Below are 14,034 nucleotides of genomic sequence, written 5' to 3'. Positions count from 1 at the left end.
CACCGCTATTCCATGAGTTTTCAGCATCTCCACTAAATAGGATTTTTACAAAGCTCAATTAACTTTCAAATAGAAGTTCTAGATCATGTTGTCAGCTTAGTTTTTATGCATTTTCAGCAGCTGAGCTAGTAAAAATCATCTTAGTCTGTCAGTGAAATTTTATTTTGCTGAGCATACAAACCTAAAAGGAGTAATATGATACTTTTGCTCTATTTATAAAACAGATGAGGCTAAAATTACAGGTAAGGAATCCTCATTGAGCTTTGACTCAAAGGGAAAAGGACTCTGAGATAATTTCTTCAGGTTGGGAGAATGTGGAATATTAGAGTAAGAACTGATAGTGACAATGGGAAATGTTGGTAGCGAAAAAAGACATTCATACACTGCTGTGAAAATATAAAATGGTATAATCATGATGAGAAATCTGTCAACATCACAAGTTAAATTGCAAATAGCAAATCCACTTTTGAGAATGTAACTTACATATAAGCCTACAAATGTGCAAACTGAAGTTTATGGAGGGATATTAATTGGAATATTGGTTGTAAGAAAAAAATAGGAAAATCCTTAATTATCTATTTGTAGAGTTTTGTTTCTTAAAAAAAGGTGCAGCTACACATACTGTGGCTTTGCAGTTGTTGAAAATGATGACACTCCTTATATACTGATTTGGAAACACATTTGTGTGAAGAAAAAATATATACTTATGTATGCATATAGCATACAGAATATTTGAAATTGCATATGCATATTATATTTATTTATATGTGTATACATATATGTGGGTATATCTGCATATCTTATTTGAAAATAACTTATCTGGAAGGAGACACTAAAATCAAAATGTTGTACATGCTAATGTTACCTATTGTACATCTGAAATATATGGCAAAAGAGGTTGTTCACATTTTTTAAAACTTTATATACCTTTTGAAATGTTAATCTGTGCATGGCTTGCATATTTAAAATATGTTGTAATTCTGGTAACTAAAATATGGGCATCCTTTGATGAGAAGTTTACATTTCCCATTTGCTGAACTTACTCAAGAATCTAAATACACACGGATGCAGCCTTGATTCTTCTGATAGCCCATTCTTCCCAGATTTTGAGCCTCAGGCTATAATTTATCTTCACCGTCCAAACAACTGAGAAGTGCAGTGTTTTTCAATGAGATCTAATAACCAGGCATTATAAATTAAAAGATGTTTCTCAATCTATGGGCTTTTAAATGCAATCAAGCCCATCAATTCATAATACAGCAGAGAGGGATGAAAAGAACTGCTTAACAACAGTCAATTTCTGTGGACATAATCTTGTAAAATGTTAATAAGGTATTGATTTTTGTTTTAACTTTCAGAGAATTCCTGCAATCAGTGATCTTGAAAAAGGGACTAAAACTCATTCTCTTTTTTTCCTGCAATGGAAAGATCTTAATATACAGTAAAGTCTCACTCGATCAAGCTTTTCTCACCTGGAAACACGCTTTGCCAATAAACAGTATAATATTATACACCTTATGTGACCTCAGAAGTTTCAACTATAAAACAGCAATATTAAGTACCTGTGGCATTTAGGGTGAAATGAGCGTTTGGGGGAAGGGATACACTTACCTGCACACGCATAACACACGCACAGTTTGGTTAGATTATGAACCCACCTTCAGGAGCTCGCACGCGATGGTCCTCCGAGTCACATCACTGATTCTACAGGGCGGACCCTCACACACAGGCCTGAGGCCTCGGAAAGGAAGAGCTCCGCAGGCCCCTTCTCAGAATTCCTTGGGTGGGTCCCGCCCAGACTCGCCTCCTCCGGGCGCCGACCACCGCTGTGCTCGCCTCGGCCTCAGGTCGGGACCTCCAGCATGGCGGAGATCTGCGCCTGCGCAGCCCAGTCCGGGGGGGGGGGGGGGGCCCTCCCAGAAGTCTCCGGGGCTCGGGCGGGGGCGGGCCGCTTCCCTCCCGCACTTTAACTAATCCGGTCTCCGACTCACTTAGTCAGAGGGGGACTGCGGCCTAGGGCTCCTTGTTGGTGTCCCTGTCCTTTGGTGCACGCCGCACGTGAGTGGCCCCATCTGAGGAAGAAGTGCGCGTGGGTCGTGCGGAGAAGACTCTGCGGCCGTAGCCGGAAGCCCGCGGGACGGTGAGCGGGGTGAGCGCGGGGCGCCGAGCGGCCGGCGGGGCCGGTCCGCAGCCTCCGGCCTGGGGCGCTGGAGCCGCGCGGGAGGGAGGGGGATCCGAGGGAGGAAGAGGCGGGGAGGGTGAGGGGCCAGGCTGCGTGGGAGGGGTGCGGGGACCTCGGTGGCGGCGGGGGACGTGGTGAGACCAGGAGAGGCTCGTGTCCTTGTGTGACGGGGACACGGGGTGCGTGTCCGATGTGTGAGCGTGGGTGGCGGTGGCTCTGTGCTGTCATGGGACACAGGGCTCTAGGTCCCTCCTGCCCTCCTCTCAGCCCTCTTCGGCCGCCACGGAGATAGGCTCAGTTGGGAAATCAGATGTTGAGTTCTACGTGACCTTCTGATACGATGGGAATTTAGATCAGGAATTGTCCCCGAGGCAGGCTCCCGGGAACATATGGACAGAGACTCCAAGAACAGAATTCCTTCCTGGGACTGTCCTCCCTGAGGGTTCTCTGGGGTCGTTTACAGATTTGAGAACGACAGCATTCCCTGAGCTCTGAGGCCGGAACCTGCTGTGAGCTCTGATCCAGATTCCACTCTCTTCTTCCTTCATTGTGGTTGTGTGTGAGGTCACAACGGGTGCAGCCTTGGAGGCTGGAACATAATTGCTCGGCATTGTGTTTATTCTAGATCATTCACTCTTAAGATTTCTGTAGATCGGAAGTATCCAAAATATGAAGGTAATGTCATATGAGTGCTTGCACGTCTAATTACTAGACAGATGCGAAAGGTTTTCAGAACAGGAGTCCTTTATATGTGTGGGTCTACAGGGCACCACAAACCCCTTGTAGTTGTATAGAGACTTATTGCGTGTATTTGTAAAAATGCATTTTTCGAGGATTTATGTAACCAAAAAGATTTAGATCTGAGTTTTTGATCTGCGATGAAAGATTATACCTTCGTATGGTTTTGCACAAAATTAATGATCGAGATAATGGGAATGGTTAAGAAAATCACTGACATTCACAGGATAGAATATTATGCAGACAATAGAATTTCTGTTTATAAGAATTAGTCATTATGAGAAAAAATGGCTATGATCTAATGGTAAGCAATCTTTGTATTGTAGATAATAGTACTTAAGAAAACTGGAAATTATATATGCAGCTCATTTTGAAAAGAGAATTTTGTGAAAACTTCTTACAAGGATTGTATTCAAAATGATGGTTTAATCAGTTATTCAGAGAAGAAAGGAAGTTTAGCCGTGTTTAGTGAGCATTTTCTGTGTACTCAAAAGTTTTCTACCTATTTGCTATACATATTCTCATTAATTTGCAAAGGCAATATCCATTTCCAGTAATGTTAAAGTATTTATAGTGAAATGTCTCTTAGTTGTATCAATACAGTATAGCTAAAGAATATTCAAGAACAGGTAAGTGGTATTTGTTTCAATCACATTGATTTTTCATGGCAGGCCTAATATCTACAGATTTTTTAAATGAGGAAAATATAGCCTCTTCCCAAAGTGATGTCTATAAATATTTTTAATACTTGGAAGTATCTGTGTTGTATGTATGATGATGGAATGAATGCAGGCTTATTGCAAAAATACTGTATTTCATACCGAATTTAATATTAAGAAGAAAGCAAGATTAACCCATAATCTCTCTATCTAGAGATAATCACTTTTAATGTTTTCATGTATTATTTCTCCAGTGTTTTATTTTTCCATTTCCATGAGGTTTTGTTTTGGCAGAATAGAATTGATCAAATAAAGGAGACAAAGAGCCCAACTCTTAGTTTGAAAAAGAAATCTTATTCAATCATAGGTTTCTTTATATCTCTGTGCATGTAGAGAGAAGAGGAAAGGGCCAGGAACTTCTTTTTTGAAAAGCATTCCAAGTAGTGAAACCTTTTAGTTAATAGAAATATTACTTAAAACTTAATTACCAGTACACCGTATTACTAAGTAAGACACTCTTTCAGAATCAATAATTTAGATTTAAGATTACTTTCAGAACAAAATAGGACTAATGTCTGATTTCTAGGTGTCTTGAAAGTACAGATAGTATTTCCAAATGTAGTTATTATACCAGAAAATAAAGATTATATTTATAAATATTATATAACTCTCTATATTGTGCAGAAGAATAAGATTCATCCTCCAGTTAATATTTTCACATTTATCATGCTGTTCTTTGAACAAGGTTATGATGCCAGACAGAGTTTTTCTTGCTCTCTGTAGCTGCTGGGGACATTTTCTCTTTTCTTGTCTGGTGATCTCTCTCTTTTTTTAACTGATGATTTTATTAAGCAGAATTCTATTTTCTCAGATGGTGGTCTTGAAATTTTAAAAATCAGAGTTATACGAAAGAGAAAGCCAAGAAGCACAGTTTTAATATAATAAAAAGAGAAAGCACTAAAATTAATTTCCTTTTATAATAAAAGATTAAGAGACATGGAATAATTTTCATGTTCAGTAATGATAGATAATTTACATTAGTCATCATGATATACATTTTACTCTGTGTATGGATTAGGCTTAGTCTTCAAAATACTCATGTCATAGGGGATATTCATATCCCTACTTTGCTGATGAATTAATAGGCATTGAGATATTTTTAACTCACTTCAAAGCTCAATATCACTTCCTGAAAGTCTGAAATCAGTGCCTATTTTCTTAATTTCAACAGGATACCACCTCTTAAATTATGCATACTTTTTTAAACCTGCCTTCTTCACCAAGCAATTCTTTTAATATTGTTTTCCATCAATTATGTGGTTTAATATCATCCTTATTAATAATGGCATAGTATGTCACAATATAGCAGAGCGTAGTATATTTAACCTGTTTGCCTACTGTGACAGTTTTATCTTTCTAATTTTGGACTATCAAAAACTGTTCTCTGATGAACATCCTTATGCATATACTTTATGAACCTCTATAGTTATTTCCTTTAAAAATTTTGTAGAAGTGGTGTTTTGTGGTCAAAAATCATGCTTCTTTTAATTGTCTACAATATGGCAGGCCTGGAAATTGTAATATTTGGAGTAATGCAATCACTAAAAAGACATAATTGCTTCCTTCAAAGTACTTGTAATCTATGAAGGAAGTTAAAATCTGCGTAGGAGTAATTGTAAGGTAGTGTGTGATAAAGGCCAATGGAAAGATTCAGATGACTTGCCTTGTGAGTTCACAGAAATGAGACATGTGTGTGACTATAGAGACAGACAGTATATGAAGAGAATATACTGGGATCTGTGTGGCAATAAATGGACTTTGTACACTCTTTATATCTTGTAGATTTCATTAATATTACAAGTATGGTAGATTTCATCAGTGATATTAGATGTATAGTACATTTCATGAATGATATTAGATGTGCAGCAGAATTAATAGATAAGATAATTCAGCAGCTATCTGGAGGATATCATGACAAAACTGACAGGTTTAGAAACAGTTCTTCTATCAAAAAGATCTGAAAGAAAGCTGTATTGAGACTGTCATCAGTTTGCAAAAGAAATTACTCAGGGACTGTTCCCCAGTTTTTGTAGATTAGAATTCCAACATGCCTGAGAAGAAATGATAAAGTGACTTCCTGTATTGGGATCCAAAGGAAACAAACAAAATGTAAGCCATTTAGTAAAACAATCTGAATTTAAAGAACAGAGAACTTTATGGAAGTCTCAAACCTAACGAATTAAAAAAACACACATTTCAAGTTACTGTCAACTGTTACAATGATTATGAAATAAACTTTAAAAAAATCAAGATCTAAGCGAAAACAAAGAGAATGCTGTTGTCAAATTCTGCTCATGGCAGAGGTATATTTTACATCTTCACTAGTCTTATTTGATTGTTTCATGTATTGACTAAAAACAACTGAATAAACAGTGATTCATTCTAAAAACATCCCCCGAAAAACAAAACAATACAAAACATAACCAAAAATATAAGAACTGTTAATATATGGCCATATAAATTTCCAGACTTTTTCTGGCTTCCATTTTATGATTGTCTGTCTGCCATTCTTCTCTCTGTGTTGATTAATATTCTCTTATGTCTTATAAAAATAAATATATTCGTCAACCTGATTTTTCTGTTGACACTGTGTATGGAATATTTTTCGTGTCCTTAAAAGTTCTTCCCAACTTTAAACCTTTTAATGACTACTTTATATTTTGTACAGTGTTGGCCTGTCATATATTTAGTAGGCTTTGCTAGATAGACTCAGAATGCGGAACATTCCTTGTCGATCTCTAATATTTTGATCAACTTCATCCAACTTCAAGGCCACAAAAGAGGTTCTGGTTTGGATGATGTGGCCTCTTTTCAGTCTTGAAGTTGGGAATGGGAAGAAGAAGGTATGTTAAGGTAAGTCCCGTGTGCGAACACTCAAGCCCAACTCGTCTCAAGGTCTTTCTCTTCTCCCAGGTCTGGGTTTTCTGGACTCTGCTTTTCTGGTAGAGGAACCCAGAGGACTGATCAGCTCTTGCAGCTCTAAAACCATGGCCTGTGTAAGTCGATGTTTATCTCCTTGTTGAAATGGGTGTATGTTTTTTTTAGGTCATGAGAGTATTTTCATTAATTTTCCTAGGGTTTCCTAAAAGGCCCCTCAAATAACCTGCTTCTCTTGTCCAGTGAGCTGTGATGCCAGATTACCTAGGGCCCCTTCTATGTCGCCCATTCTCAACTAATTCGTGTTCATGTAATTATTGACCAAATTATTCAACATATTTTAAGTGGCCGATCTTTTGTTAAGAGCAGTGATGGAGTAGTGAAGCAGTTAACTTCTTTGAAGGACAGATTTATGCAATGTGGGTCAGGTGTGTAGTTTGGTGAGATGGAGACAATGGTTCTATTTATCCGCTTTAAGACTGAAATTTTCTGCATATCTGAGATTTCCAGGTAGATGAAGTAAAATTTGTCATTGAATGACCTGAATCTTAATGTAGGGTGAGATCTCCTGCTTTGTATGGATTAGTATATGGTGGGAGCTTTTAACATGGAGGTCGTGGATTTGGTAGGAAAGCCATGAGACGTAAATACTAAGGCTATTTTGTTGTTGAATGAGACGTGCTAAGCTTGGGTGACATCTATGTAATTGACCAACTTTCTTCAGTATCCTTTAACTGAAATGTATTGTCTATTATTATGTAATTAATTGCCCTGAAACATAGTATCTTAAAGCAGTCAACGTTGGGGCCGGCCCCGTGGCTTAGCGGTTACGTGCGTGTGCTCCGCTATTGGCGGCCCAGGTTCGGATCCCAGGCGCACACCGTCGCACGGCTTGTCAGGCCATGCTGAGGCGGCATCCCACATACAGCAACTAGAAGGATGTGCAACTATGATATACAAATATCTACTGGGGCTTTGGTGAGAAAAAGGGGAAAAAAAAAAAAAGGAGGAGGATTGGCAATAGATGTTAGCTCAGGGCTGATCTTCCTCACAAAAAAAAAAAAAAAGAAAAAAAAGCAGTCAACATTTATCTCACATTTTCAGAGGGTCAGGAATCGGGATGTGACTCTGGGTCTCTTATAAGGCTATCAACATGTTGGTCAGGGTTGCAGTCATCTTAAAGCTCAACTTTGGGTGGATCTGCTTCCAAGCTCACTCAGTGGTTATTGACAGGATCCAGTTCTTCATGGGCTATGGGACTGAGGGTCTCACTTCCTCAGTAGGTGTTGGCTGGAGACTGCCCTTGGTTTATTGTTATGTGGGCCTCTCCATAGGGCGGCTCACAGCATGGTAGCTGGCTTCATCAGAGTGAGCAAGTGAGACAGCAAGAAGGGATGAGCAATGTGCAAATCATAGTCTTTTATAACCTAATGTCAGAAGGGACGTTCCATCACATCTACTGTATTCTATTTGTTAGAAACAAATTACTCTCACTAGGTTCAGCCCACATTGAACGTGAGGGCAGTACGTGAAGACATAAATACCAGGAGGTGGAGATCATTGTTACTCAATGAAGTTACCTACCACACTCAAAATAAGGAAAGTGTTTAGTAAGAAATGGTAAATGGCAACAGAAATGAATATCATATGTAATAGGTGAAAACTGAATCTTGGAATTGGGGAAGACTTTCCAAATTGTGCAGCCTAACTGTATAAATTATTAAATATGATATATCCGTAAAATATAATGACATGTGCCAGAAAATATATGGATTTATTGAAACAAGTAAAACTGCTTATGGTAAAATTTGACATAATGAAGTAGTTGATGCTTGAAGAAAGTCTTAATTTTATGCAGTTTTCTAAAACTTGGAGAAAACATCCCATGATTTAGTATTTCTCTTCCCTTAAAAGAAAAATATTCCTCAATAGCTCACATTTGTTGAGAATTTATGAGGCAGATACTATTTGTACTTTATTCTCGTATACACTTTTTTATTTAGTAGTGAAACTTTCTTATTTTGTCCATTTCAGAAAGGTTTCGATATTTAGAAGTATCCCAGAGTATGGAGGACGTTTTCTCTGTGTCAGCAGGCTTCTTTAAAAATATGTCTACATTCTGCTTCAGTCTCCTTCTATATCGTAGATTTCCAGCCTGTATGCTTCCCATAGTGCTCTTTTCCTGCACAGAAGTCCTTTGTCTCATCTGCTCCCACTTTCAACATATTTTCTTTAATTTCCCCAGTAATATGTATATTTACTGTTCCAGGGATTATTGACGTTCAGTGATGTGGCCATAGACTTCTCTCAGCAGGAGTGGGAATGTCTGGACCCTGTTCAGAAGACTTTATACCGGGATGTGATGATGGAAAACTATAGAAACTTGGTCTCACTGGGTATGTTTATGGGCCTCAAATAATTTAGATTAATTTAAAATCTGCTCTATAGGCTATGTATTTTTTCCACTGCAATTTTCAGCTCTGCCTTTCAAGGAACTAGTTAAATTTGTTTTCCCTCTTCCCCAAAAAGAAGTTTGAGTTTTGTCAGGGTTAGAAATGGCAACTCCATTAAACACCTTCGTCCTCCCTACCCCTCAGTAACATTTTTACCTCCCTCTGTTCTTTTTTCTTTGCTTCTCTTGCATAATGACCAAGCACCTACATTAGAAATCTGTGGCATGTATTGTAAAACCCTTGTCAAAGGATCCAAGGTTCTTTTTTATTTGTCCTTCAAATTGCTGTCATACTCCATTTTATTGTCTGGTCCAGTTTTAGAGATATCCGCTTGACAGAGGGTCCTCAGTTGCTCTCATTATCAGAAGAGCCTCTTCAGTTTATGTGGTGGTGGATTGGATATTTGGAATTCATTTAAAACTGTACCGAAAGCAATCTGTTTCCTAAGACAAAGTTCCTCTGGTTTGTGGTTGCAAGTTGTAATCCATGAAAATTACATTTAAAATGGAATGAATATCTCATAGTTGTCTCTTCTTATGTACTCTAGTAACGTAAGAGCATAACAATAATAATGTTAATAGCCAACATTGTGATTACTGTGTAGTAGTCAGTACTCCAAGCACATTATCTGATTTAACTGATTAAAGTAACTGGGAGTCTTAACTTATTTAATCCCCAACAATGCTATTATTATCCCCTTTTTATAAGTGAGAATACTGAGGTATTTTGGGTTTAAGTGAATTGCCGAGAGTCATCCCCGGCTGGAAGGTGGCAAAGACAAGAATTGATCCCAGGCTCCAGAGTGTGTTTTCAATAACATGCTTGCCCTCTAGAGTTAGAGGACATAGGAGTTTAAATTTTAAATACACAGTAAACCAAAAACTTTACCTTACCTAACAGATCTCTTGTTCTTTACTTCTCTAATTTTTCTCTCAAATATTCACTATTATTATGATCTTTTGATTATTATAATTATAATTTTAATCTTGACTAGTGACAATTTGTTTCTCTATCCTCTGGCATTTTTTTCTTTGTGAGCAGGCCATTCCATTTCTAAGCCAGATGTAATTACCTTATTGGAGCAAGGAAAGGAGCCCTGGATGGTTGTAAGGGAAGAAACTAGAAGATGGTGTCCAGGTAAGGAAGAGCAAGTCAGGCAGGAGAAGTCATCTCTGTAAGTGATAACCCAAGTGGTGAACACACTTGATAAACACATCCTTCAAACATTGGTTAGAAAGCTCCCTTCTCAAATGGGGAAAGGAAATATCTCAGTATGACATACCCAGTGAACTTCATCTTAACCTCATTAACCATTCATCATGTTATTTTTCTCATATTTCCCTCTCAATTTAGTGCGTTCTCCTTTTTCCACAGTGTAGCCATTTTACCTGTACATATTGTGGACCCAAATTCTTTCCAGATCATCTTTTTCACTGTGACTCCGTTGTCTGAAGATACATTAATTCCTATATCTGGCAAATATTTGAATACTGAGAGCCTAGCACTGTGCTTGGCACAGTCAATCCAGTAATACTATATAAGGCAGATGATGTTTCTGCAGTAGTGGGGGTTATACTATGTTAAGGCAGTGATAAACGTGCAAACAAATAAATAGATAAAGAATATCAGGTAGTGAAATGTATTATGAAGGACACTAACCAAGAACACAGCAAATTTAGGTAAGGTAGTGTGGTCAGGAACCCTTTTCTGAGAAGGTAACATTTGTGCAGAGACATGAAGTGAGGGCTCAGGCTTTTTGAGTATATGAATGAGAACATTCCACGGAGAGTGAATCACACGTACAAAGATCTTCAAGGGGATATGAGGTTTGTGTGTTTGAGGAGTGGCATGTAAATCAGAGTTAGTGAGTGGTGACTAACAGGGTGTGAAGCTTGTACGTTAGGAAGTGTCAGATCTTATAAGATTTTGTGGTTCATTCTGAAGAATTAGAATTGGTTTCTAAGAGTAATTAGGATCCCTAATCTAATTGAAGGTTTTTTATTTGGTTTTTTAAAAAACATTTTTACTTTTTCATTAATTATAAGACTTATACAGAAACCTTGATAAAACAACTACATATTTTTGTTAGTCATTTTTGTATCCATATATTTCTTTATTCTTTTTTGTGTTAAAATTTTGCTGTGGGATTTATTCTCATATTTCTTTCTAGGTTGGTATTCTTTTTTTTTTGTGAGGAAGATCAGCCCTCAGCTAACATCCATGCTAATCCTCCTCTTTTTGCTGAGGAAGACCGGCTCTGAGCTAACATCTATTACCAATCTTCCTCCTTTTTTTCCCCAAAGTCCCAGCAGATAGTTGTATGTCATAGTTGCACATCCTTCTAGTTGCTGTATGTGGGACAAGGCCTCAGCATGGCCAGAGAAGCGGTGTGTCGGTGTACGCCTGGGATCCGAACCCGGGCTGCCGGTAGCGGAGTGTGCACGCTTAACCGGTAAGCCACGGGGCTGGCCCTAGGTTGGTATTCTTTATTTTTCATTTATTTGTGTACTGTATTACCTAATTCTGAGTTCTTCTACTTCACATTTATGATCTTTTATATCTCAAGGTATTTTCTTGTCTTTTAGCATGTTTTTGAATAGTATGGTAGTTTTTCCCTGTTTTCCAGGCATTTGTTTTAGATGTATTTATATTGGCTCTATACCTGTCATTAACTTCAGTAATTTCATTTCTTGTATCTAACTTGACTTTGGGTCTTTTTTTTAGTCATTATATTTGAGGTTAGTTTTCCTCAATTTTGAGAATGGAGTCATAGTTCTGGATACCTTGTCTAAATTTGTTTTGAGCTCCCTCTTCTGTTACTTTTCTTAAGAATTAAATTATCATGGCTTGGAGAAAGGATGGAGCTATTCAGGGGCATAGTTTTTTATACTATTGTAATTAAGTTTGTATTAATCTGCTTTAGATGGTTATACATTAAGATGTTAATCATAATTCCCCAGAAAACATTAAGAAAATAACTTAAAAAATTATATAAAAAAAGAAGCAATAAGGTAAATCAAATGATACCCTAGAACATATCTATTTAACACCAAAGAAGGCAGTAATTTAGAAATATGGAGGGAAAAGGCCTAAAACATACAGAAAATAAGTAACAAAATTTCTGGCATAAATTCTATTAGTAATTACAATAAATGTAAACTGAGTACACACTCCATTTAAAAGACCAACGTTGGCAGAATGGATTAAAAATAAAAAACGTGTTCTAACTGTAAGAAACACATTTTATAGTCAAAAACAGAAATAGATTAAAATAAATGATGGAAAAAGATAAGAGTATGCAAAGTATAATCAAAAGAGCTGGAATGGTTCTACTAATATCAGAAAAAGTAAACTTAAGACAAAAATTGTTAGTAGAAGCAAAGAAAGATGTTTTATAATAATAAAAGTGTCAATCCATCAGTATGGTATAACACTAATGAATATATATCACCCAATGAAAGTGTTCTACAATATATGAAGCAAAAACTCAACAGGATGAAGGAAAAAATAGAACATTCAACTATCATTGTTGGAGACTACAGCATCTCACTTTCAATAATAGATAGTACAAGTAGACAGAAAATCATGAAGACAGTGGAAGATTTTAACAAAATTATAAACTTACTAGACCAAACTCAGTTCTGTGGGATACTCTGTCTAAAAAACAACAGGATGTCTATTATTCTTAAGTAGATATGTAACATTCTTCAGGATTGAGCATATATTAGGCTATAAGACAAGTTTCAGTGAATTTAAAAGGACTGAATCATACAAAATATAGTCTCTGACCAAAATAGCCTGAAATGAAAAATTAATAAGAGAAAGAAATTTGGAAAATTTAATATGTGGAAATGAAACAACACACCCTTAAATAATCTGGTAATAGGAGAAGCGAGAAATAAAATTAGAAAATACTTTGTGATGGATGAATAGTAAAAGGCAACATAGGAAAGTTTATGCGATGTCACTAAAGCAGTGCTAGGAAGCAGATTTCTAGCTGTAAACCCCTATGTTAAAAAAGAAAGATCTTCAGTCAACTACCTTCTGAACCCCTATGTTAAAAAAGAAAGATCTTCAGTCAACTACCTTCTGAACCCCTATGTTAAAAAAGAAAGGTCTTCAATCAACTACCTTCTGCTTTAAGAATCAGGAAAAAGAAGAACAAAACAAATCCAAACCAAGCAAAAGGAAGGAAATAATAAGATTAGAATAGAGATAAATGAAATAAAGAATAAAAAATTAATAGAGAACATCAACAAACCAAAAGTTTGTTATTTGAAGAGTTAAAGAAAGTTGATAGGGCCTGCCCCATGCCTTAGCGGTTAAGTGCGTGGGCTCCGCTGCTGGCGGCCCGGGTTTGGATCCTGGGCGTGCACCAACGCACCGCTTCTCCGGCCATGCTGAGGCCGCGTCCCACATACAGCAACTAGAAGGATGTGCAGCTATGACAGACAACTATCTACTGGGGCTTTGGGGGGGAAATAAATAAATAAATAAAATCTTAAAAAAAAAAAAAAAGAAAGTTGATAAACCTTTAGATAGGTGAAGAAAAAAAGAGAGAAAACTCAAATTACTAAAATCAGGAATGAATGAGGAGACATTTCTCCTGACCTTATAGAAATTAAAAAGAAGTATAAGGGAAATTTATGGATAATTGAATGCCAACAAATTGGATAACCTAGATGAAGTGGACAGATTCCAAGTAGTACACAAAATACCACATGTGAAACCAGAGTAAATGGAAAATCTGAATAACTATATAAAACAAGTAAAGATATTGGAACAGTAAGCCAAAAACTTCCTGCAAGACAAAGGCCAGACCTAGATAACGTCCCTACTGAATTCTACCAAACATTGGAATAAGAATGAACACCAATCATTCACAAACTCTTGCAAAAATAGTAGATGGAGGAACACTTCCCAACTCATCCCTTGAGGCCAGTATTACAATGATAACCATGACCAGACAAATACAAGAAAAGAAATCTATGGAACAATATCTCTATATGCAAAAAGTTCAGCAAAACTAGGAAACCAAGTGCAGCAACATATAAAAAGGATTATA

General features: G+C 37.1%; 1 protein-coding gene across 1 annotated transcript in view; it reads left to right on the top strand.

Annotated features, from left to right (window-relative positions):
• Positions 1-1,984: 1,984 nt before the first annotated feature.
• LOC147912893 (uncharacterized) overlaps positions 1,985-14,034 on the top strand; it is a 39,329-nt gene continuing 27,279 nt past the window's right edge. Inside the window, exons 1-4 of the mRNA XM_087421822.1 lie at positions 1,985-2,149; positions 6,553-6,635; positions 8,786-8,912; positions 10,011-10,106. Of these exons, the coding sequence (XP_087277948.1) occupies positions 6,627-6,635; positions 8,786-8,912; positions 10,011-10,106 (232 nt within the window). The 5' untranslated portion in view covers positions 1,985-2,149; positions 6,553-6,626. The remainder of the gene's footprint in view (positions 2,150-6,552; positions 6,636-8,785; positions 8,913-10,010; positions 10,107-14,034) is intronic.

Source organism: Ceratotherium simum, chromosome 33 (assembly GCF_057802395.1).
Source record: "Ceratotherium simum simum isolate JZ-2026a chromosome 33, ASM5780239v1, whole genome shotgun sequence".
Classification (NCBI taxonomy): Eukaryota; Metazoa; Chordata; class Mammalia; order Perissodactyla; family Rhinocerotidae; genus Ceratotherium; species Ceratotherium simum.
This window is presented reverse-complemented; position numbering and strand designations above follow the sequence as displayed.